A 26,276-nucleotide genomic window follows, 5' to 3' on the forward strand; every position below is an offset into this window, starting at 1 on the left:
TAGTATGGATTTAGCAGTTACGAATACATTTTTCAAGCATAAGGCTATTCACCGCTACACATGGGAGGCTAGAGGTACCAGATCCATAATAGACTATATCTTAACCGACTTTGAATTCAGGAAATCTGTTAGGAATGTACGAGTTTTCCGCGTATTTTTCGATGATACAGACCACTATCTGATCTGTAGTGAACTAAGTATCTCTAGACCGAGGGTAGAGAAAGTGAAATCTGTCTGCAAATGAATAAGGGTTGAAAATCTCCAGGACGAGGAAATTAGACAGAAGTACATGGATATGATTAATGAGAAGTTTTGAACAGTGGACAGTAAGCAGGTTCAGGATATAGAAAGTGAATGGGTGGCATACAGGAATGCTGTAGTAGAAACAGCAAGGGAATGCCTAGGAACAAATGTGTTTAAAGATGGGAAAAGGCAAACATTTTGGTGGAATGATGAAGTGAGAGCAGCTTGTAAACGTAAAAAGAAAGCTTATCAGAAATGGCTCCAAACAAGGGCAGAGGCCGACAGGGATTTGTACGTAGATGAAAGAAACGGAGCAAAACAAATAGTTGTTGAATCCCAAAAGAAGTCGTGGGAAGATTTTGGTAATAACCTGGAAAGGCTAGGTCAAGCAGCAGGGAAACCTTTCTGGACAGTAATAAAGAATCTTAGAAAGGGAGGGAAAAAGGAAATGAACAGTGTTTTGAGTAATTCAGGAGATATCTACACCACCTGGTAGCCGAGGCTTCAAACTACATGGAAAAAAATATTCGTACTCTCGAACATCCTTTATATCGAAAATAAATCGATTAGGACCATGCGCCAATCTAAATATCGCCTGAAGATATTTCTGCATCAACTGACCAAAGAAACTCTCATGCAGTTGAACTTTGCATCACCTGACTAAACGACATTTGGCGGTCGCTTGGTCATGTTATGCGTATTGCTCTTTCCCGCCTTTTTATTCCTTTTGGCATGGATCACTTTAGGTCTTCTTCAAGAACCCATCGAATCGTCGAGTTAGCAAGGAAGGAAATCTACTTGCAAACATTATTACAGGTTAGTTGTTCAGTCTATATCACAGTACCACTAGCATACATGACAATTGCACGTTACTTATGGATTGTTTTTCAAATAGTTTCACCATTCTATATTCTCTTCTCATTACGCAGGAAGATGAGCCGGATTTACATCCACAGACACCAGCTGTTGCGACACCCGTTTACGAATCCCCAAAAGATGTCATTTTTTCCAGGAGTCTGACAGAGCTGAGTCCAGTGAAATGCTGTCATGCTACCCAAAGTACTGTTCTGAGGTGTAATACAGCCACGACTAGCAATCTTCAGAATGATTATTCAGATTTAAAATTAAGATGCTCTAGTGATTCAAACTTTGTTGAGGGAAGAATGGACGCAACAACATTGTTGAAGCTAGGTACGATTTAGTTAATGGAAAAGAAACACCGTCATATCCTATAGCATTACCAGGCAGATACTGTAGATCAGAGTCGGGTAAGGTTTTTTCTAGGAAGAAATACATTCTTACTCCACAATATAGTGTTTCTGTTTTACAGGAAAATACACAGTCTGAAGATCAGCAGCAGTCTGTTCCTGTATTACTGGACAAACATCACTTCTCTCATTCCCATACAGATGTTAGTTTCGGTGGTAGTAATGCTACTAATGAACGTGTTGTTTTAGACTCCAGCATCTCTAATTATGCAGCTAGCCAGACCCATTGTTCAACTCCTCAGCCGATGAATGAAGCATCTCAGATATTGGAAGCTCAAAATAATGATTCTCTGGGAGAAGGGAGACCAAGAAAAGGTCGGAAAAGAAAATATTCATTTCAGAATCGAAGAATTAGGAAGATGAAATGTGTTCAAAATGATGAAACCTATATCACACAGCGGGGATATCTTAAAGAACCCAAAGAATTTAGAGAATACATTTGTTCATGTAAATGTCTGAACAAGATAGGAATTGATGCAGTGAAAGAAGAGTTTAAAAACTTCTATAGTACTACATCACACGATGCACAAACAGCTCTTGTTTGTGCCATGGTAACAACAAAAGATGTCAAACGGAAGAGAGTGAAGGACTCCAACAAAAGAACAGCCACAAGAACTTACACCATCTGCGGTGTCAAAGTATGCAAACGTTTCTTCTTGCAAACATTTAGGATCTCCAGTGGAAAGGTTCATCTGGTAATTAAGAAGATACAATCACCAAGGGGAGTTGTGGATCGTCGTGGATTGGCTAGTGGAAGAAATAAACTCCCTGAAAATAAACTGAGAGAAGTCGTAGACCACATAAAGAAGTTTCCACGTTACAAATCTCACTATAGGAGAAGCGATACACAAGCAGAATTTCTTGCCCCTGAAATAACGGTCAATGTCAGGTATGATATGTACAAGGACGAGGTTTCAAATCCTGTATCAAAAGCAAGTTATAAGAAGATATTCCTCGCGAAGTTCAACATCAAAAGGAAACCACTGAAAAAGGACACATGCAATGTTTATGACACCTTGGAAGTTCACATCCAAAACACAACTGGATGCAAAGCCGAGAATTTTAAATCAAAAAAAGAAAATCATCTTGAACAAGCCAAAATTGATATGAGATCATCGGACATGTCGAAGGCAAAACAAGATGGCGCCCTGGAAGTTCTTTGTTTTGACCTAGAGAAAACCGTGCCATTGCCTAGAATTCCTACAAATACAGTCTTTTATAAAAGGCAGTTATGGCTTTATAACTTAGGAATACGCAGCGGTAAGGATAAAAGAGGACACTGCTATGTCTGGTTAGAGGGTGAGGCAGGCCGAGGGTCACAAGGAGGTATCCTCATGCCTGATGAAATATTTAATGGAAGAGCTACCAGCTGTTGAAGAAGTAATTTTGTGGTCAGATTCCTGTGGAGGACAGAACCGAAACATAAAAATGGTTTTGATGTTAAAAGCTATCTTAGAACAGCATCCCACAGTGAAAAAAATCATTCAACGTTTCCTTGTTCCAGGACACAGCTTTCTCCCCAATGACAGTGATTTCGCGGACATAGAATTTGCACTGAAACTTCAGCAAAGGTTGTATACAGCAGAGGACTACATCAGTGTGATGAAATTTTGTAGGAGGAGGAATCCCTTAGTTGTTCATAGAATGGAGTCTGAGGATTTTAAAAGTACAGATTTACTTGAGAAACAGATCGTGAATCGGAAGACAAATAATTTGAGAGAGAAGATAAACTGGCTGAAAGTAAAAGAGGTAGTTACATAAAGACAAACCATTTAGCATCTTCTTCAAGCAGGAATATAAAGGACAGCCAGTTGAAATAAACATTCAGAAGAAGAAAGCTGTTGGTCGTCCTTCACAAAATGGTGTGACCCACTATTTTAGCAATGTGTTAACACCTCTGTGGCCGAATGGAAAACCCATTTCAGAAGCGAAGCTCAGCGACATACACTCTTTGATGTCACTTATTCCAAAAGATGCCACTGATTTTTATCGTAAACTCTGCAGTCATCCGGGTATTGAAGAAGGTACTGATGGATTCGATTGCCAGGAACTTGATTTCATTGTTGAAGAGGAAACTTAGATGAAGCTGATGATACTTCCCATTCCTGTGTCAGATTGAATATTCTGAAGTTTATTTCAATTTCTGTTGTTAGTGATATCAAGTAGATACACCGGCATAAGTGAAACCCACCTCTAAAATATCAGTATGTAATAGTGTGGATAATATGTTTCATTGTATGTATGCTAATGGTATTGTAGAATAATAAACAGAAGTTTTGTTCAGCATTACTCATAAAACTGTTTATACGTCTGTTTACCTAGATTATTACCATTTCGTAGTAACAGTCCCCAATGTAAAACATAAGTAAAAGCATAACATTAATATGCATCACATCACCAAGTGACAATTTTGTCACCTGGTCAGTCGATGCGAAACAGAAAGAATGAATTACTTCAGAAATTTAAAATTGACTAAGCGACATTTTATGGAAAATCAGACGCTTAATGACTTGCTATGCAGTTGGTGATTGGTCTGTAAATAGAGCTGACCTTAATCCTTCTTATGGTGAAAGAAATCTGCTAATTCATTCAAGACTCAAATTTATATGCTAACAAACGCGTTCACATCAATATCTCGAAACGACAATTTGGCGCTTGGTCAAGTCATGCATAACACCGTCCGATTGATCCCAGGGAATCACTGGAGAGGTGGAGGGAATATTTTGAACATCTTCTCAGTGTAAAAGGAAATCATCCTGGTGGTGTTGCGAACAGCCAAGCTCATGGGGAGGAGGAAAATGATGTTGGTGAAATTACGCTTGAGGAAGTGGAAAGGATGGTAAATAAACTCCATTGTCATAAAGCAGCAGGAATAGATGAAATTAGACCTGAAATGGTGAAGTATAGTGGGAAGGCAGGGATGAAATGGCTTCATAGAGTAGTAAAATTAGCATGGAGTGTTGGTAAGGTACCTTCAGATTGGACAAAAGCAGTAATTGCACCTATCTATAAGCAAGGGAACAGGAAGGATTGCAACAACTATCGAGGTATCTCATTGATTAGTATACCAGGCAAAGTATTCGCTGGCATCTTGGAAGGGAGGGTGCGATCAGTCGTTGAGAGGAAGTTGGATGAAAACCAGTGTGGTTTCAGACCACAGAGAGGCTGTCAGGATCAGATTTTCAGTATGCGCCAGGTAATTGAAAAATGCTACGAGAGGAATAGGCAGTTGTATTTATGTTTCGTAGATCTAGAGAAAGCATATGACAGGGTACCGAGGGAAAAGATGTTCACTATACTGGGGGACTATGGAGTTAAAGGTAGATTATTAAAATCAATCAAAGGCATTTATGTTGACAATTGGGCTGCAGTGAGAATTGATGGTAGAATGAGTTCTTGGTTCAGGGTACTTACAGGGGTTAGACAAGGCTGTAATCTCTCACCTTTGCTGTTCGTAGTGTACATGGATCATCTGCTGAAAGATATAAAATGGCAGGGAGGGATTCAGTTAGGTGGAAATGTAGTAAAGAGTCTGGCCTATGCTGACGACTTGGTCTTAATGGCAGATTGTGCCGAAAGCCTGCAGTCTAATATCTTGGAACTTGAAAAGAAGTGCAATGAGTATGGTATGAAAATTTGCCTCTCGAAGTCTAAATTGATGTCAGTAGGTAAGAAATTCAACAGAATTGAATGTCAGATTGGTGATACAAAGCTAGAACAGGTCGATAATGTCAAGTATTTAGGTTGTGTGTTCTCCCAGGATGGTAATATAGTAAGTGAGATTGAATCAAGGTGTCGTAAAGCTAATGCAGTGAGCTCGCAGTTGTGATCAACAGTATTCTGTAAGAAGGAAGTCAGCTCCCAGACGAAACTATCTTTACATCGGTCTGTTTTCAGACCAACTTTGCTTTACGGGAGCGAAAGCTGGGTGGACTCAGGCTATCTTATTCATAAGTTAGAAGTAACAGACATGAAAGTAGCAAGAATGATTGCTGGTACAAACAGGTGGGAACAATGGCAGGAGGGTACTCGGAATGAGGAGATAAAGGCTAATTTAGGAATGAACTTGATGGATGAAGCTGTATGCATAAATCGGCTTCGGTGGTGGGGTCATGTGAAGCGAATGGAGGAGGATAGGTTACCTAGGAGAATAATGGACTCTTATTGTTATGGAGGGTAAGAGAAGTAGAGGTAGACCAAGACGATGATGGTTAGACTTGGTTTCTAACGATTTAAAGATAAGAGGTATAGAACTAAATGAGGCCACAACACTAGTTGTAAATCGAGGATTGTGGCAACGTTTAGTAAATTCACAGAGGCTTGCAGACTGAACGCTGAAAGGCATAACGGTCTATAATGATGATGTATGTATGTATGTAAGTATGTATTTATGTATGTATAATTTAGATGAAACTGAAGAAGAGTTACATCACTAACAAGGAAGCCTTAATGGAGCGACTGCAGATGATGTTGCGATCTGGAGTGACTCAGAAGAGGAATTGGGAGAGAGAATACAAAGCTGGAATGGGGAGTTTAAGAAATATGGTTTAAACATCAGCAAGACCAAGACGGTGGTGATGAAATTGTATGGGGAAGGAGCAGAACCAATAGTCATGTTAAATGAAGCTCAACTGGACAGCGTTCCAGTTTTCAAATACTTGGGTAGCGTTATATCAAATGACAACCTAGCAAAACATGAGGTGAACAATCGAATCAATAAGGCAACACAATTTTACCAGCAGGTAAGACACCTGCTGTGGGGTGAGCAAATACCCATGAAAACAAAAATGACATTGTACAAGTCCTATTATACACCAGTTCTTACATACAGTCTCGAAACCACAACACTGACCAATAGAGATAATTCCAAACTTCAGGCAGCTGAAATGATATTTCTACGCACTATGATCCAGAAAACCAGGAAAGACAAGATTAGGAATGAGAAAATTAGAGAAGAAGTAGGAATAGATGATTCTCTCCTCAATAAGATTCAGATATCAAGACTGAAGTGGTTTGGTCACATGAAGAGGATGCCAGTAAACAGAACTGCAAGGAAGGAATTTGACAGAAAGGTAGAAGGAAGACGACCCATGGGAAGGCCACGAAGGAAATGGATAGATTTAGTTAAGAGCGATGTACTGCTGAGAGGTCATGATTGGGACAAGTTGGTGGAGGAAGAATGGTACAAGGACAGGATGAGATGGAGGAGGCTCATATACCACACCCGGGAAACTGGAGATGGTTTAGGATGATGATGATGATGATGATGATGAAGGACTGACGAGTTGCAAAATTGATGTTGAGTCTAATAATTTGGCCACCCTCTGTAAATTTATGAATGTAATTTCCACAAATGAAAAAAGAAGTGGTGACACAGCTATGGATGCCTGTTAGGTTGATATTTTGAAATTTGACAAATATTGAAGGCACATCTAACAATACATGCTAATTCAGATTCTAATCTGATTGGTCAGTTGGCACTCGTATCCTTGTTTAGAACAAGTAATTTGCTATTCCGCCATTTGTGGCTTGACGACTGGCCCACATCGAGTTGCTGCAGGTTGTAGTCTGTATACAGAAAGAAACCAAATTTTTTGTGGAGTGGGATTCATCATCCAAATTTTGTACACTTGAATTTGACATGCTAAATATTCACACGAATGATGCAATCGAGCCTGCCTCTCTCTCTTCCTGTCGGCATGCGCATACTTTCCCCCTCATTTCACAGCTGAGAGTGAATGATGACGCATCCTCAGACTATATAGGAACGTGGCTGTGTTATCAATGCCTTGGATTAAGAGCTCTCCAGTTTTGCTCATAACTAGTACATTTTATGCTTATATGGAAGCATCCAACAGTATTTTGGTGAAGTCACAGCTTGCTGAAGCAGTGGCTACTATTTTTATCTACAGTGAAATCATGCGCTCGTAGATTCCCTGAGCTCCATCAGTAATAATGGAATAAGCGTTCATAGTTTCTATGGGCAGCTTCTCCAATGTGTTTATAACTTAAAGCTTAAACCTTATCTATCTGAATAGATTTGAAACACGAAACAAACAATCCTTATTGTGCCTTTGGTGTCCATGCACATGCCTAGGATTTTTTAAATCTAAACACCGTCTCTTCACAGCATTTGTAGGGTCAAATTCTTTCATCGATGGGCCATTCATTTTGATCATCATTAAATTATTTTCATATTTCAATGATAACCTGAAATTATTTTTCACTAGGTTCATTTCACTGAAGCGTCTTTCACAACACACAGTTGGCACTGGCAGGTGAGATTTTATGGACAGTAATTTTCCTTATATGTGGAATCATTCTTCATTTGCTAGTGCTAAGCCAAGAATCTCACAGAGTTTCTTCCCCCTTTCCAAATACTTTTAATTCATACCATGTGTTCAGAATATTCTATATGTATTCATCATCTCTGGGGCACAGATTTACGTATTTCTTGAAGTGTTAAACTAGAGTTGCTACTTCACTGACTCCAAAATCTTGTAGAGCACTTCCATTTGGCCAAGAAAAAGTGTCAAATACTGTGGTGAGCCTTTTAATGCCTTCCTATTCAAATACCACATTTCTAAATACTTCACTTCATGATGGATGTGGTGATCCATTTCAGTTTCAACAGGAGCTCTTGTAGTGTTATTGAGCCCATGCAGCTGAACTTCCAGAAATTTGCCATCTAAAGATGTATTTGAAATGATTCTTACTTCAATTTCTCCTGGAACATTCCTTAATGATTTTAATGATCTTACTGAACTTTTCCCATGGCATTCCACTGTGTTCAGGAAAAGTTACTCCCTTTGAAACAGGAGAGCTAATATTTTAAGAATGTTCAGGTAGTCCAACAGAAAATAATTGATGTGCTCAAACTTCAAATTGGTAAGCTGTTTCAATAAGATTTTTGCCACAGAAGCATTGTTTTTGTCTGCAGCAGTGCTTCCTAGATGCACAGTAGCACATTTCCAGTCTTTCACAGCTGAAACAGCACAAACATTGTTAACCACCCATCTGACAGTGTTAAGGTACTGAAACTTGTGTACACTGCAATGAAGACTCTCTGCTACTTGTTTCAGCTCTTGCAGTCTTTTAGAAGAATGGTGATAAAATTTATGCAGTTTTATTAAAACTGATCAAGATTGTCAATGTACTTTCTGTTCGTCAGAGAACTTTGAACACTTAAGTTTAATCTGTGTGCTATACGATGTACAGCTATGATATAATTCACATTCTGTCTTATTTGAAGTTGAGCTTGTGGTGCAAGCTTCACGTCTTGTGATGAGATTTTGAAACATAAATGGAGTTAATGGACACTGATGGAACGCACAGTGTTCCTAATTTCAATTCTTAATTATTTTGCAGTTAATTATTCCTAACTTTTCCTTTGAGATTTCCCTACAGATAAAAGTCGCAGGTGCTTAAATCAGGCATACGAGGGGTACATTGGCCTTTAATGATAATCTCATCATCATCAAACATTTCCTGCAACCGTCGCATAGAGTTAAACGCCGTATGGGCCATCGTAAGATGTTGCAGGAAATAGTCGTACTTTATTTTCTTCTTCAGTCAGTTCAGCAAAAAATGGTTTGCGTGAATGCTGTGAATATAACGGTTGGAAGTAATCGTGTCTCGAAAAAATATCAGACCGATAATTCATCGGGAAATAATAGCGCACCATACACCCACCTTCACATCGTGCAGAGGTGTCGGCTATAAAATGTGTGGGTTCTCTGTATCCCAAATCCTATTGTTCTGTGAATTGACATATCCACTCGAATGAAACTGTGCTTCGTCATTCATAAATTTGAATCCATGATACAATCGTTGGACACTATTCATTAAACCAAAACCCCGTGGTACTACAGCCCTTACGGGTCTTGGCCTACAAAGTAACGCTGCTCAGTCTGAAGGCCTGCAGATTACAAGGTGGGGCATGGCCAATGCATTGAATCCTCTCGGTCGTTATTTTTGATTTTCTAGATCGCGGGGTCGCCATCTTACCATTAGATAGCTCCTCAGTTGTAATCACGTCTGAGAGGACTTCGAACGAACCCTTAGGGTCAAGTAAAAATCTTTGACCTTGCCGAGAATCGAGCGCTGGCACGCTATCCTTAGACCACAGGGCCGGACACTATTCATTAGCCAGTTACAAATTATTTTTCTTGTAATGAAATCTGTATGTTATGGCGTGAATGAGTCCAGTAAAATCGTAAATGTAATAATTGTGTTGCATTACCTGCTGACGAATTTGAAATACCAGTTTCCTGAACTACTCTCCGAAGTGACTTATGTGGACTGACTGGCAGTCTTGCCTGTTTATCTTCTAACCTCTCCTATGTGAGAGCTGTTCTCCTTCACTTTTTTATTCTTATTGGTTACGGAACCAGTACTACACCATTTGTGAACGAGTTGATGCACGTAACGGTTTGGTGGTACTGTAGAACTGGGAAACTGTCTACGGAATGTTTGAAGGCACCTTTTAACTGGTTTCTTCATCTCTTGTGCAAATAACGTTTCCTCAAAAATATTCTCTGCGCTGTAGTGTACTTAACTATCGTGATAATAATCTTACAACACGCCTTAAAGTCTAATCATTACTAGGGAACTGAGCAACAGAGCTAAGCATCTGCTGTCTCAGCTGTCAACACTTCTTATCATGCGAGGCTTTACATAAGCCACATGGCACTCGCTCAGGGATTCCCTTGGCCTTTGAGCAGAAGTGCAAAGCCTTAAACTATACTCCCTGTACATTTTTGTCCATTTTCTTTACGCATGTTGCCATAGAAGTATTTTCTGGTGCCAGCTGTGCAGAGCAAGTTGTTCCCCTTTTTTTATGCTGAGATGATTTCTCACATTTCTTTAAAGTTTCAAGCTTGAAAGATCCTTCTGAATCCTTTCACAAAAATATTTTTCTTTGGCATACTTATGTCATGTCAGTTCTTTCCACCACTCTTCCTTGAATTTTCTTTTTCTAGTTGTTTTCAGCATATCTTGACTTTAACTTTGAGCTCCCACATCACTTTCATCATAGTGTTAATTCACCAAAACCTCCCTGGATGCACAGTGCACTGGTGTTAAAACTACACTATCATGTACTGTACTGGTAATTCATGTAGAAGCTCATTCCTCTGCCACTGACGAGATGAAGAATACATTTGTGAGTAGCCTTTGCTTGTTCTGTTTTGTGTCACTTGTTGAGGCACGTTTTATATTGGCATAAGAACACAAAACGTAACAACCAAAGTTCGAGGAACTGAGAAAGGCACAGCAGAAAACATCAAGCAACTTGACAAAATTGAACACGCGCACAATCAGGATTGCCGTACATTATATGAATCCCGCTAGATGTACTTCGGAAACCCTCGGTTTTACAAATATTTTTTGCAAATTATAATTCCTATACATCTTTATCGGTAACGTAATAATGATATTTATGATTCTCAAATGTTGAAACTCAGAACACACTAGGTTTTAACACATCTTATGTTTCTAATAAGAGGTAAGTACGATAATTAGGAGCAATGTTCTCAAGATAATATTTTAGCTTAGGTGCTATGATTAACACATTTGTACGGAAAATAGAAATATTCCAGAACCTTGCCACCACATTTATAAAGCATTTGGAAGAGTGCATGTTTTCAAAATTTGATAACGTGTCTTGTGTTGCATTGAAGGCGGTTGAAATGTAAATTCAAAGGAAGACCCCTGCTATCCTGAGCGGAGTATGTTGCATCACCCACCTGTCAAACTTAAAAATGAATGTGAAAGCGGTAACCAATCAGAGAAGGTGGCACAATTGAACAGCACAAAAAAGTGTTCAATGTGAAACATTTCATGTCCTCTTATTGGTCAACTGAGTCAAGCTCTGTAATCTGTATTATCAAGGATCATGTGAAAGAGAGAGAGAGAGAGTCTATGATTGAGAAAACAGCTGAAAGAGAAAATAAGGTTCTTTGTATGCTGCCAACATACAGAAATATATCCCACGGGAGTATGTTCTGTTTCAGTAACAGCTATTACTCCGTTAAATTATTTTACTAGCAAAATAGATTCTATTTTGATAGTAATGCAGCATTACAGGATATTATTCATATCGTTTACATCAGAAGTATATTTGAGTTATTTCTATGTCTGTAATTCTTTCTTTAAGAGAGAGTTTCTCGATACCTAAACATTCGTATTTTACATTTTCTTTCTATTGCTTTAGGGCATTAATTATTATTTGAAATGCTAATAACATTAACATAGTAGCAGAAATCACCCATACTCATCAAGATCCCCACCCATACATAATTTCATTCTGTTGTTCATCCGAGTTCGATAAATCTCATGGACCGTCAGGGGATTGTATATTATTACAGCGATACCAAACCGGGAATTAAACATATAATGGGGGGGGGGGGGGGAGGATTACACTCGCCTCGAAAAAACAAGGCAGCAAAGAAAGATTTCTAGGGGACATGGCGCCTGGGATTCGTTGCGACCTGTGCTTCACCATTGTGATTTCTGTTTTAACCCTGCCTAGTGCTTATAGAGTTTCCTGCAGTTAATCTTACCTTCTGCAGTGTGGCATGTTAGAAGGTGGTGTTCATGAATGGTTGTGTTAACAGTTGAAGATGCCAAACTCTATCAGTGGATTTTCTTGGCACACCAGTTGGAGAATCCTCCGAAGCACTTCCGGTGATACTTTGGAGTCCTGTCTCTGGTGCTTGTTGTGGGTGGATATTTGGTTAATGGCTCCTGCTGTGTGTAAAGGGCCACAGTAGGTTTTTCAGTAGTCATCCTGAGTGTTTACCCATTCTCCTGTCACTGTTTCACTATGCATGTGTACATTTCGTGACACGAACAACACTCGCACAGCTGTAAGATCAGACACAACATTACTCATGCCAGCAGACCCCTAATTTCTACGGTCACTCACCAGGTGCCAGTAGCGTTATGCAATCGGTCAGATGTAAATTGAACAACTAACTTTTTCTAAATGTGTTGGAAGCCAGTAATGCTGGGTGGATGCATCTTAACATCCTGAGATTCTAATGACATCATATGGGATCAAACCCACTGTCTAGTGAACAGAAAGGCAACATCTAACCAACCACAACTTAAAAGTCAGCAGTGAAGGGATTAGAAAGTTTTAGAGCACATGTATTTGTTACATGAAACTGAAATTAATTTGTTTTGGCTACCTGTTTAACACCCCACTCATGCAGGTTTTCAGTGATGATGGGATGGGAAAGGAGGAAAACAAAGCAACCATGGTGTTATTATTAGTACAGCCACAGTATTTGCCTGTTCTGTAACTAGGAGACTACAAAAAGCCATCTTCATGGCTGCTAAGGGTGGGGTTCGAACCCACCGTCTTCTTAAGGTGAGATCAGACCCCCTATACTGACAATGCTAAATTCTGTCAATTTATTGACCTATTATCCCTGAAACTATTGAAGATGTCACTACCAAATGTTTACCAGTTGTAAGTCTGGATGCATTTAATTCACTGATCTGGAATGGGAAAGGTATACAATTTGGAAACTATGGTACAGTTTTTTAAAGATATGCCCTCTCTTTTTTTTTAAATATATATTTTTTACAATACAGCATCAATTGTATCATTCTCAAGAGTTTACCAATGGTTTGACGTCAACAGAATTTACAATAAATCTAAATTATTTTAACAGTGGGCTTTGAAGTGTGGACCCCTTCACAGCAATACTTCATTAATGCCGTAGAGCGAGTGCAGATGAGATTCACAAAATGGATGAGTACAAAATGCGTACCAAGCTGTCGTCAATAGATTATGATCTCTTTTGTACAAAGATGCATGTTGAGTCGCTTAGAATTCGACACAGATATGAAAGTATACATTTCATACATTATAGATCGGTTATTTCCTAAATTGACATAATTCACTCCAGTTGCTACCAATTCCTGTTCCTTCCCTTAGCACCAGACGTACTGTCACCTTTCATTTACCCAAGTGCAGAACTGAATCACACAGGAACTCTTTGTTTATCCAGACAATTAGTGGGATGGTGGACGTATTCCACTCGTCAGCTAGTGAAATTCGAGGACATCGTATGGACGCCTCACAGATAATTCCTGGTATCCTGTTCTGCATATTTAGTAACTGAAAGTTTTATCTTTAATTTATCAGTCATTTCAAATGTACATATCGTCATTGCGCCTGCAAAAACCGCTATGTGAAACATTTCAGCTTACAAGGAAAGTATTTGGGCTCGAACAAAACGCATTTACACCACAGTCCCGTGAGAGATCATTTCAAGGTCCCTTCATGCACTGGTGATATTCATTATTCTGCATACCTCTGCAGTCGTCCACTAGAGGGCTGTTTATGCCATGCCACATTCGACCTTTGTCTGCCGCTACGCCAGCCGAGTCCAATAGAGATAATACCAATATAATGGTCCGTTATTGGACATTATAAATTTTCCAGCTAACTCATTCTTGGTTGCCTGCGTTTCGCCCTCGGGTGCTAAGTTGGGCTCATCAGTTGGGACTTAGCACACCTCCCAAGACGCAAGGCTAGTGCATACCGTGGAGGCCACTGCATAGGCTACTTGAAGCCACCAGCAGTGCCAATGCACTATGAGAGCTATGTCTCATTTTCAAAAATTGATGCTTGCCTGGCCATCAAATGATATAGATGTTGATTCCCATAGAGAACTTAAAATATTTGTCTTGAATGAGTAAATTTATAATACCAATATAATGGTCCGTTATTGGACATTATAAATTTTCCAGCTAACTCATTCTTGGTTGCCTGCGTTTTGCCCTCGGGTGCTAAGTTGGGCTCATCAGTTGGGACTTAGCACACATCCCAAGACGCAAGGCTAGTGCATACCGTGGAGGCTACTGCATAGGCTACTTGAAGCCACCAGCAGTGCCAGTGCACTATGAGAGCTATGTCTTATTTTCAAAAATTGATGCTTGCCTGGCCATCAAATGATATAGATGTTGATTCCCATAGAGAACTTAAAATATTTGTCCTGAATGAGTAAATTTATAATACCAATATACTGGTCCGTTATTGGACATTATAAATTTTCCAGCTAACTCATTCTTGGTTGCCTGCGTTTCGCCCTCGGGTGCTAAGTTGGGCTCATCAGTTGGGACTTAGCACACCTCCCAAGACGCAAGGCCAGTGCATACCGTGGAGGCCACTGCATAGGCTACGTGAAGCCACCAGCAGTGCCAATGCACTATGAGAGCTATGTCTCATTTTCAAAAATTGATGCTTGCCTGGCCATCAAATGATATAGATGTTGATTCCCATAGAGAACTTAAAATATTTGTCCTGAATGAGTAAATTTATAATACCAATATAATGGTCCGTTATTGGACATTATAAATTTTCCAGCTGGTGGCTTCAAGTAGCCTATGCAGTGGCCTCCACGGTATGCACTAGCCTTGCGTCTTGGGAGGTGTGCTAAGTCCCAACTGATGAGCCCAACTTAGCACCCGAGGGCGAAACGCAGGCAACCAAGAATGAGTTAGCTGGAAAATTTATAATGTCCAATAACGGACCATTATATTGGTATTATAAATTTACTCATTCAGGACAAATATTTTAAGTTCTCTATGGGAATCAACATCTATATCATCCAATAGAGATGGTGCACTGTGCATGTGAAGTTGCAGTTTGTGACCTTATTTGTGTAGTGAAGTGTGAGATGGAATTGCGATTGGGTGATCAACCCTGCTAATGTATCACGATTGGTTGTGATTAAGTTACCATGAACTGTTCTTTGTGAAGATCGCATTGGTGTAGAAGATGAATCAATAGCATGTTTTCTGGTATCTATTGTAGTGCAGCCGGGCTGAGTGGCTCAGACGGTTAAGGCGCTGGCCTTCTAACCCCAACTTGGCAGGTTCGCTCCTGGCTCAGTCCGGTGGTATTTGAAGGTGCTCAAATACGACAGCCCCGTGTCGGTAGATTTACTGGCACTACTGATCTGGAACTCCTGTGGGACTAAATTCCGGCACCTCGGCGTCTCCGAAGACCTTAAAAAAAAGTAGTTAGTGGGACGTAAAACAATTATTATTATTATTATTATTATTATTATTATTGTAGTGCAAAAATATAATCACTGGTTAGATACAGGTACTGTTGTAACACTAACAGATAATTATGATCCTAGTGAAGATAATGACGAACACCTCCCTCCAAGCGGTAGTGATACGGCACGTTCGATAAGAAGCGATGGAAGCAGTGAAAGTGAAATCCAACCTTCTAATAAGAAGTTGAAAGTCGAAAGTGTCATCTTGTTTTTGCTGACATCGCACTGGAGAACATATACGATGATTATCACGTAGAGGTTTCAGCACATACGACAAGCTCTCAAAAAGTGAAGACTAAAAGCATTATTAAATACATACTGGACGATGTGGGAAAGAAAAGACAGGGTAATACAGTTTTCAAAGGAAATCATATGCTGCAGTTCCATGTCATCAAGCAGCGTGTAATGGTGAGTTTGATGAAGCACGAGAATGCGGTTCTTCCGTTCTTTATTGGCATTTACAACACTGAGCCTTGGACGCAATGTGTTCGGGTCCATGAGCGTTGCAGCGCTGATCATATTGATAAGCAGTTTGATAAAATTTTGTTGATATCTCGCGCTGTTATCATTTTATCAGCTGCTGAACTTAGCCAATATGATCGCTTCGTGGGCGACTTCAAATGGGCTTCGCGAGATGGTGTTGCTAAATCTACATGAGGCTTATGACCGGCTGGAGAGGGCCAGTATAGAAATAAACTTCTCCAGGGGAGGGACTGAACAAGGACCTCCCTGCTGATAGGCTCAGCCCATAGCAAGTGCGCTCTGGTGGCATTGGCTGAAACCCACGGTGTGTTAGTGTTTGATGCTCACATCTCTACATGGCTCTCAAGCAAATTATCACAAAAATAATTTATTCTATTATCACCACCTATTCCGTACAAGCCACGGGCAGCTTCAATACGGACCAATAATGAGAATTGTCTCTTCCAATGGCTCTCAAGCCTGACCAAGCCACTGAAACAAGAGTCTAACTAGAGTCTAACACGCTCTATTGGAGTGACCGACTGCCCATGATTGGCTGTGTACTAATTCACTCAGCCTCCGCCAAAAGGCAGCGCTCAAATGTCAGGTCGAAACTCATAAGAACTGAACTATATGCTCCAACGGCTCGTTATTACTTTCTTCTTTAAGCTCTTCCTTTTAAATATTTAGTGAAGTTGTTGGACTGCATATCCTTTCTACACTAATATTTCAAATAATATTCTGTCCACAGACTTTAACATAGATATTCGAACTTGACACCAGAATGTCAGTGATTCTTCATAAACTCTAAGAATTGTATCCAATTTCAACCTCAACAAATATAATTTTTGAAATATATAGAAATCATGGGGCCAGGATAAAACCCCTTTAACCCACAAAACTGTACCATATGTATATATCTTAATGTTAAGTTTTTTTTTTAGTATAGTAGGATTCACTAACATCTTTTTCATCATTGATATAGACTGAGAATAAGCTGTGTATCTGTAAACAGCTTACTGAACCTCTTGTTCTAATGAATACGATGTCCCCGCATATTTGCTGCCCAACAATGCACCTTGAAACATCTCATAAAACCGTTGGACATAGTATTTGCATTTAACGTAGATATTCAAACTTGACACCAGAATGTCAGTGATTCTTGATAAACTCCTAGAATTGTATCAAACCTCAGCAAATATAATTTTTGAAATATGTAGAAATCATGGGGCCAGGGAAAAAGCCCTCTAACCCCCAAAGCTGCACCATATGTATATATCTTAACTTTAAGTATTTTTTAGAAAAGTGGCATTAATGTTTATTTTAATGACATTCTTGTTTAATTTTAGCAGTATTTATTTTGTACAGTCACTATTAAGCAGGTTCTTCAACAGCTGAAGATGACCTATTTACAGGTCGAAACCGGTACTGTCCTTTTATGTAAATAATATTGACACTATGTAAAATAAAGTATTGATTATTTGGAGAACTCATCCTTCATACTTGTATGCTTGAACTATCAATAATATCAATAATATCAATAATAGCTAATATTTTATAGCATTTCTTGACAAACCAGCCAAGTTGGCCGTGCAGTTAGGGACGCGCAGCTGTGAGCTTGTATCTGGGAGATAGTGGGTTCGAACCCCACTGTCAACAGCCCTGAAGATGGTTTTCCGTGTTTTCCCATTTTCACACCAGGCAAATGTTGGGGTTGTGTCTTAAATAAGGCCACGGCTGCTTCCTTCCTATTCCTAAGCCTTTCCTCTCCCATTGTCGCCATAGGACCTATCTGTGTCGGTGGGACGTAAAGCAAATAGCATTCTTGACAAAGGACCAACAATGACGGCTAGAAATAATGAGTTGATTGAGTGGTTGAGGGAGCACAATATTTTGGTTCATGATGACTTGAGGAAAGGGGATCTCGTGCATCTTGTGAAACAAAACAAGCCCTAGTACCCAGTTTACGTGGTGGATGAAATAGCAAGGAGGCATGAGTATAAAGTTGTTCGTCTTCCACCATATGATAGCCATTTTAACACCATGGAAATGATTTGGGCCCAAGTGAATGAATATGTACCTGCGAATAAACGATTCTTCACAGTTTCGGAAGTTGAAAGACTCGCTTGGGAAGCCGTAGATCCTGTAAGTGTGGAAGACTAGAGCGAGGTTGTGAGACACAATCCAAGATACGTGAAGCTTGGGAGAAGGGAAGTATCGCAGGTGATTATATTGACGTTATTATCTCATTACGATTAAGCATGAGTGAAACCTCATCAGGCGATGACAATCCTGATAGTGACTGAGAGATGAGTGGTGTATTTCCTTTGTAGGATTTTTCCTTCCTTAGGAGAAATTGAATTGATTCTAGATCAGGGCCTCTCGGTGCATGCACTGTGCACGGTATAAAAGATGACTTCGCTTGGTTGACCAGAGTGCGGACCCCCACTCCTCGATTTGGAGCAATAGCGCTGTCTCACTCTTTCCCCACGCCTGTCTCGCTCGCTCCCCCGTCTCCCTCTTCCTCACTTGCTCCGTAGCGCTCCAAATCCGAGGCAAGCTTACCCGAGTAGCCCAGAGACGAAGCGTTGGTCCGAGCTGAGCGGGACCGATGCACTGTTCACAGGAACTCTGCGCCGCTGTCTGCACGCGTGAGATTTTGGGCGTTTGAGAGGCCCTGTTCTAGATGGTGAGTAGAAATTTCATTTCATTTTCTTGCGTTTTATCTGTTTGAACATTGATCTATTTTTATTTTATAGCCTTATCCTAAATATGTTGTGTGTTATTGTTAATCTCATGTGAGTTATGCACGTTGCTACAAAGAATAATTGATTCTGGACTTATCTTCGAGAATATACATTTCCGTTTGTGTTGTGTGTCATTAATCAGCTGTTTGTAGTCTTAACAATTTGGCACCAATGTCTGACTTCCGGTTAAATGTCAAGCCGAAACTCGTAGATACTAAAATATAAGCCAGGTCAGCTGTTTCTTACCTCACATTTGCATGGTGCTGCCATACAATAGTCATGTGTTCTGGAAAGGATGACACTCATAGTACATGGCCACAGCTTGTAATGGCAGTGCATTGGGTAGGTACCACACACAGGGCAATGGGAGTGCAGTAGTGTGTCAGACTCCATGCAGAATAGATGCAGCAATGCTAGAACAGCATGCGTACATCAAACTGGCTGTTCACTAGGGTTACAGTGCGAAAGAATGTCATAGAAAGCTTGTGAATGCTGTGGAAAATAATGTCTTTCCATACCAAACTGTTGCAAGATGGGTAGCAGTATTTTAGCACGGTTGTGAAACAAGCTGCGATGTGCAACGGTCCAGAAGACCTGTTAGTGTCTGGACTGATGTGTCACATGCAGTAATTTCCCAGTGTATGGATGTGGACAGAAGATGGACACTATTTGAGTTACAAGCCGAAACAGGCGTTAGAAAATGCACCATCCACAGTTTTATCGGAATATCTTCATCTGCTTAAAATTGCATCACAGTGGGTACATAGTGCACTCCCTGACATGCAAAAGTGGACAGAGTATGCCATATGCCCAGACCACTTGGTACGTTACCAGCAGGAAGGCGAACAAATGCTGGAGAACATATTGTTCGTGGATGAATTTTGGGCCAGGGTATATGAACCAGAGTTCAAATGCCATTTTGCAGAATAGCAACACACCAGATCACCATGGAGACAGAAGTTCTGGCTAAACCCTTCCCGCCATGAATCTGATGGGCATTGTGGCTTTGGACAACATGGGTGTTTGCATCTCACTTTGTTCCACATGGCACAACGGTATCATCAATGTATTTCCTGCTGAGACAGTTACGTCATGCCAGTACGGACAAACGCCTGGATCTTCCCAACAGTGTCGTCCTTCTCCATGGCAATGCTAGACTGCATACAGCAGAGGCTGTACAGAGGCAACCTGAGTGCTGGGGGTAGGAAGTACTGACATACTGGCCATACTCTCTGAATCTGTTTCTGTGCGATTTTGAACTCATTCCCAAAGTGAAAGAACCTTTGAGTGGGCGATAATTTGGGACATAAGAGAATATTGCTAATGCTGTGAAACATGAGATTACTGGGCAAGTTGGCCATGAAGTTAGAGGCACGCAGCTGTGAGCTTGCATCCGGGAGATAGTGAGTTCGAATCCCACTGTTGGCAGCCCTGAAGATGGTTTTCCATGGTTTCCCATTTTCACACCAGGCAAATGCTGGGGCTGTACCTTAATTAAGGCTACGGCCGCTTCCTTCCAACTCTTAGGCCTTTCCTATACCTATCCGTGTCAGTGCGACGTAAAGCCACTAGGGGGGGGGGGAAGAAAAAATCATGAGATTCCAAAATTCCCACATGGTGAGGCGATTGGTATCAGACGTCTCCCATATCATTGGCAACATATTGTGTACAATCTTGGGGAGTTTACCGTAAATATTACTGCACTCTCTGAGAATAAACATTATGTAGCACAAGGATTTCATGGCTGACGCTGTCCTCACGTTACATCTTACACTTGGTAAACCTACTCGGTGTTATTCATACATCCACAGCACCGTACGCTCCCCTATCCCAGATCCCGTGTTCACGTGAAAAAAAGTTTCCATGCTTGATGACTCAGTGCTTTTATATTTTTGTGAATAACATTTAAACAAATGCAAACCTCAACCAATTTTCTTTTTAAAACCATATCTATAGCAGGCAACATGAAGACAGTATGTAAGGTTAATTTTTGAAACAATGGGTAAAGGAAGTCACGAGATTTACATTTGTGGAATTTCTTCTGTACCAAATTCTGATCCTTGATGCATTATGTTCTAGGGATTACTCCATTCTGGTGGTGATGTTCTTCATTGCCAGTGTGTGCAATAATTATGCATTCAACTTCAATATCCCAATGCCTTTGCACATGATATTCAGAGCTGTAAGTATTAGATTAGTGTAATGTTATATATTACTTTTTATCTAATGGCAAATCAGTTTCATTTGTTTACAAATATATTTCAGTCATGCAGTAGAGAATAGATCAATGTTGTGGTAGAAGAGAGAATTTAAGGGCATCCCTTTGTGTGTGATCCTTTAATCTCCTTTGTGCCAACAGTGAGTTATATGAGCATCCTTCCCTCTGCAATTCCTACAGGGCAGGATTTTCTGTAAGCTGAAACCAGTTAGATATTAAACTGTTCCTTCTTTCTTTTTTCCGTTGACCACTACTTCTCTTAACTCATACAAATTTAAGGATACTATCAGAATTCAGTGTTTCTCATCTGATTACTTTTCTTTTTTTTGCTCCTGTTTGTGTTCAGCGTGGAGGAATTGCTCTCTTAAAATATTTGTTGTAAGGTCTTCGTTCTTATTGTCTGTAAACTCATACAAATGTCAAAATGTCACAAGTAGAGTATCAGGGCTTTTTTTTTTCTTTGTCTGGTCATTTGTTGAAGTTTAAAGAGTTTGGAAGCTAGAGGTTTTTCCTGTTGAAATATGGGTAAGGATAATATTCCTTATAAATATGTGCAGCTGGAATAAACGTGATATTAATAAAAGCTTAAGTGCACTGTTGGTTTTAACTTCATGACACAACAAGTAAAAATCAACAAGGAAACCATTTACATTGATTCTTTCACAGCCTTTATTGTTAGATGTGATAATCTCTTGGGATTTTTCTGTGTCAGAGTAAATCAAGAGAAATTCTTTGTTTCGTTGGTGTTGATATTTTCACTTGTTTTGACATCTAAAGCTAATCGGTTCCATTAAGAACCCTGCTGGAGATAGTAGTGGTACATGTTCCTTTGCCTGCCATAACTACAGTTTGCAATGTTTATTTCCCATCAGACCAGTGATGTAATTGATCTTATAAATCAGCTTCTAACTCCTTTCCTCTTATTGGGTGACTTAAATGCCCATCACTCATAATGGGGCTCTGATTTGCCTTGCCCCAGGGGAAGGGAGTTGTAACTCTTAATCAGAGAGCTGGATGTTTGCATTTTGAATACAGGTAAATCAATACATTTCAGCATAGCGGACGGTACCTTCTCCCACATTTATGTTTGTACAGCCGTGCGATCGTTCCTGTGCTTTGGCGGGATGTACACATTGATCTCTGTGACATTGACCATTTCCCTATTATTTGTACTGTGTTGCAACAGAAATCCATCGGGTCTCCTCCTCTATGGATTCTTAAACGTGCTGATTGGCTAAATTTCACATTATTTGCTGTCCTTAAAAACGCAAATAGCCGGAACGTATAGACGAGGATACAACTTGAACATACAAGTTATTCTTGCTGCTGCTGAGGAGCCCATTCCATCTTTCTTGGGACTCCTCGAATGAAACTCGTTCCTGGGTGCAGCCGCTATAAAAGAACAATCATGCTTATAATTGCTATCATAGGCAGTCTACTGTGGCCAACTTGATAACATTAAAAACTCCATGCTGCAGTAAGGTGCGAGTTCTAATTCGACAGAGTAAGAAAGCTTCATGGAACCATCATTTAAAGAGTGGACTAAACTTAAACACATTTCAGGTGTTCAAGGACAATCTCCATTACCAGGGATTTCCGTTGCAGGCAGTATTGTCACTAATCCACCCACAGTTACTAATCTCTAACAAGTCATTTTGGAGATGTCTCAGAATTACCAACCCAATTTCCTGGCTCTGAAGCAGGAGGCAGATGGTCATCATCTTAATTTTGCCACTCAAGTTTCAGAAGACTATAACACTTCCTTTATGGAGTTGTAACTCTGCATTGCCTTGGTGCTTTGCAAGGATAGGGCTCCCGGAGTATACAATAGCCATAACCAGATTATGCAGACCAGATCTCAGCAAAAAATAGCTTCTTATATATCTTCTTGGGCTGCTCAACCTAATCTGGATAGAGGGGGGATTTCCATTGCAGTTGTGAGAGGGAGTAATAATTTCTTTCCTGAAGCCTGACAAAGATCCTAAGTATGCAGGAAGTAACAGAGTAAATGTCTATGTAAACTATTTGAGAGGATAGTGAATCGCCAACTTGTGTGGTGTTTGGAGAAAAGGGGACTTTTGTCCGAGTACCAATGTCATTTTTGAGCTGCCTGCTCCACCACTGACCACTTGGTACACCTAGAGAGTTCTATCCAGGATGCTTTTCTCCGAAAGCTGTATTTGATGGCCGTTTTCTGCGATTTTGAAAAGGCCTATGACACCACATGGTGATATGGCATCCTTTCGGTCCTGTATCATTGAAAATTTTGAGGTAATTTGCTGGTTTTTATTGCAAATTTTTGTTTCTTTACCTATTCCCTGTCTGAGTAGAAAGAGCTTTATTCGCAATATCATGTTCATTTAAATGGAGTCCCACAAGGACGGGTTCTCAGTATCGCTCTGTTTGTGATTGTCATAAACTGTATTGTTACTCCTGCTGACCAAGCATTAGTACTGTCACTATATGTAGATGATTTTGCTCTATATTGTAGCTCACAAAGTATATCAGTCGCACAGCAACAATTACTGCAAGCTATTATGCAAGTGAAACAGTGGACCTTAGAATATGGCTTTTGGTTTTCAACTGCAAAGACCTCTGTTCACTTATGATGGAAGCACTTTCTTCACCCCATCCTTAGCTTTATTTTTGTGGGGGGATGGGGGCTTTCTTCCTGTAGTTGATGTTACCGATTTCTTTTGCTCCTTTTCGATAGTAAATTATGGAAGCCACTTGCGCATCAGTTGAAAGTTAAATTCACTAAGAAGTTAAATAATTTGAAGTTTCTTAGTGGCAGTATGTGGGGGACTGAACACAAGGTGCTTCTACGCTTTTATAGGGCACGTATTTTATCTAGATTAGACTACGCCTGGTGTGTCAGCAAATGCAGTGTATGGACCACCAAGGCAGAGTGTTCTTATGAGGTTGAACAGCATCCTCCCCAGCGGAGTTAAGTTGGCAACAGGAGCATTCTGTAAAAGCCCAATTGCTAACCTGCTCACTGCTGCAAATTTATGACAGATACGAGTTTACCCAAGATATCCCTGCATATTCCACAATCAAAACTGTCGGCTGTATGCTACTTATCCATAAGCAACGCAGCCGGTTGGGCTATATGCTTGGATAGCAGTAATTGTTTGATGTATCTTCCATTCCTTGTCTTCTTAGATGACCAAGTAAGCTACCTCCGTGGTTAACATGATGTGAAATCATCCTGAATCTGGACACCGGGCCTAAACTGAACATGAACCTCTCCATTTATCATAGGCTCTTCCTGCCCATTGTTAACTGGTGTCAGGTTCAGTAGGTATTTATACGGATGGTTCGAGGGCAGATGCGAAAGTAGACTGTGCGTTCGTTGTTGATAGTAAGAGTTTACTGGAAACCTGTAGCGTGTACACAGGAGATTTGGGCTAGAGTTTAAGGAAACAACAGATTAACTCTAGCCTGATGATATATGGTCCAGCAGCTTGTGTGCTTCTATTGGCTTTGTCCGGTGATAAACAACCTAGAACCCTGGTGTAACAGCGGTATGAATTTCTTCTACTAAAATGTAGGAAGCATGTGTAATTCTTTGACAGACTTAAACCTCACTTTCAGTGATGCCAGACAAGATTGTATTTGTGTAGTTGAAATTTGGTTAAATGATTTTTGTTGGTGATAATAAACTGTTGTCTACTGATTACTGTGTCTTCCATCAAGACAGACGTCAGGTCCATAGTAGCAAAGTGAAAGGGGGAGGGATTATGGTTGCTGTGAAATCTGGCCTGAGACCAGTTTCCTGTCCAGAGTTAGTGGGAGACTGGGAGCGTCTCGTGGTCAAGGCAACCCCTAGACCAAGAAGGGCTGTGTTAGTAGTGTGCTGCTACCTGCCACTGAATGAAGTGACTACTAGGATGAGTAATTTATGAGCAACACTGGCCAACATCACAGCTGTTCTAAACCCACAGGTTGTTCTTGTAGTTTGTAGTAGTAGTTCCAAGCTAACTGTCCATTGTTAACTGGTGTCCAGGTTCAGTAGGTATTTATACGGATGGTTCGAGGGCAGATGCAAAAGTAGACTGTGCGTTCGTTATTAATAATAAGAGTTTTCTTCTTCCTCTACTGGAAACCTGTAGCGTGTACACAGGAGATTTGGGCTAGAGTTTAAGGAAACAACAGATGAACACTAGCCCGAAAATATATGGCATTTGGCTTGGAATCCTGGTTCTGTTATAAAACATTGATATGTGGAAGTCGTCTTACTTCTTTAAATAGTCAGTGAATTCAGACTCAAGCAAACATGTCACTTCACAACAAGAAACAAAAACTTCCTGGTCCATGTTCTAATCTTGAAACAGTACTATGACATCTTGGATTGTTTTGAGACAGAAAAGGTAATAGCATCTGACCATTGGGCTGTAGAATTCACTTTCTTTACTGCAAGTTTTGCACCCCATACTGCAGAGGAAGTTAGTGTTCGCATGGACTGAGACCAATTTTCCTCAAACAAGAGATCTCTTCTGTTTTGTCCTTGGAATTAAATTGAGGATTCCCCCTCTGTTGATGAGGTGTTAATCCGTTTATACAGCCTCCTTCGCGTTGTCATAAAAGACACCGTAAGCAAAGGGCAGTACCCATGCTGGTACGACATGGATGTAATAGAAAAGGAGAGGTCAAAAAGAAAGTTTCAAAATACGGGAGAAAGTTGTGATTAGTGCAATTTTTGACCATACACAGTGAATTTAGTATCTTCAGCTCAAAAATACAGAAATTATATAACTTTGATGGAATCACCATCACTCCACATGAGCACTGCAAAGAGGTTTGGAATTTAATCTGGGCTTTTGGCACGCAATGTAGTGATTAGAAATTGTATCACCGCGTCCCCTACCCCGTCGGCCAACATTCTGATCGTGAAATTTTTTTCGACCAGCGGGTCTCGAAACAGCTTACCACAGTGTCAGTCTGTATAGACATCAGTGCCTTAATGACCATGGCCACCAGACGAGCTCTAGTAATAAGTTATTGATTAACAATAATTAGAATGAAAGCCAGATAGAAAATTAAATTATTTAGATTACTGGATATAAAATCTTGACTTTAGTTTGCATGAAAAATTGGTGAAAATTCCTAATTACTAGAAAATATAAAGCTAGTTAACAAACTTGATAACCCCATGGCACTACAGCGCTTGACGGGCCTTGGCCTACCAAGTGACCGCTGCTCAGCCCAAAGGCCTGCAGATTACGAGGTGTCATGTGGTCAGCATGACGAATAC

At 40.2% G+C, this 26,276-nt stretch overlaps 1 protein-coding gene across 1 annotated transcript in view; it reads left to right on the plus strand.

The window, feature by feature from the left end:
• The window catches only part of Efr (ER GDP-fucose transporter), a 196,781-nt gene that overhangs the window by 16,803 nt on the left and 153,702 nt on the right, over positions 1-26,276 (plus strand). The window contains exon 3 of the mRNA XM_067141049.2: positions 20,881-20,983. Within this exon, the coding sequence (XP_066997150.1) occupies positions 20,881-20,983 (103 nt within the window). The remainder of the gene's footprint in view (positions 1-20,880; positions 20,984-26,276) is intronic.

The sequence above is a fragment of the Anabrus simplex genome, chromosome 2 (assembly GCF_040414725.1).
Source record: "Anabrus simplex isolate iqAnaSimp1 chromosome 2, ASM4041472v1, whole genome shotgun sequence".
In the NCBI taxonomy this organism is placed as follows: domain Eukaryota; kingdom Metazoa; phylum Arthropoda; class Insecta; order Orthoptera; family Tettigoniidae; genus Anabrus; species Anabrus simplex.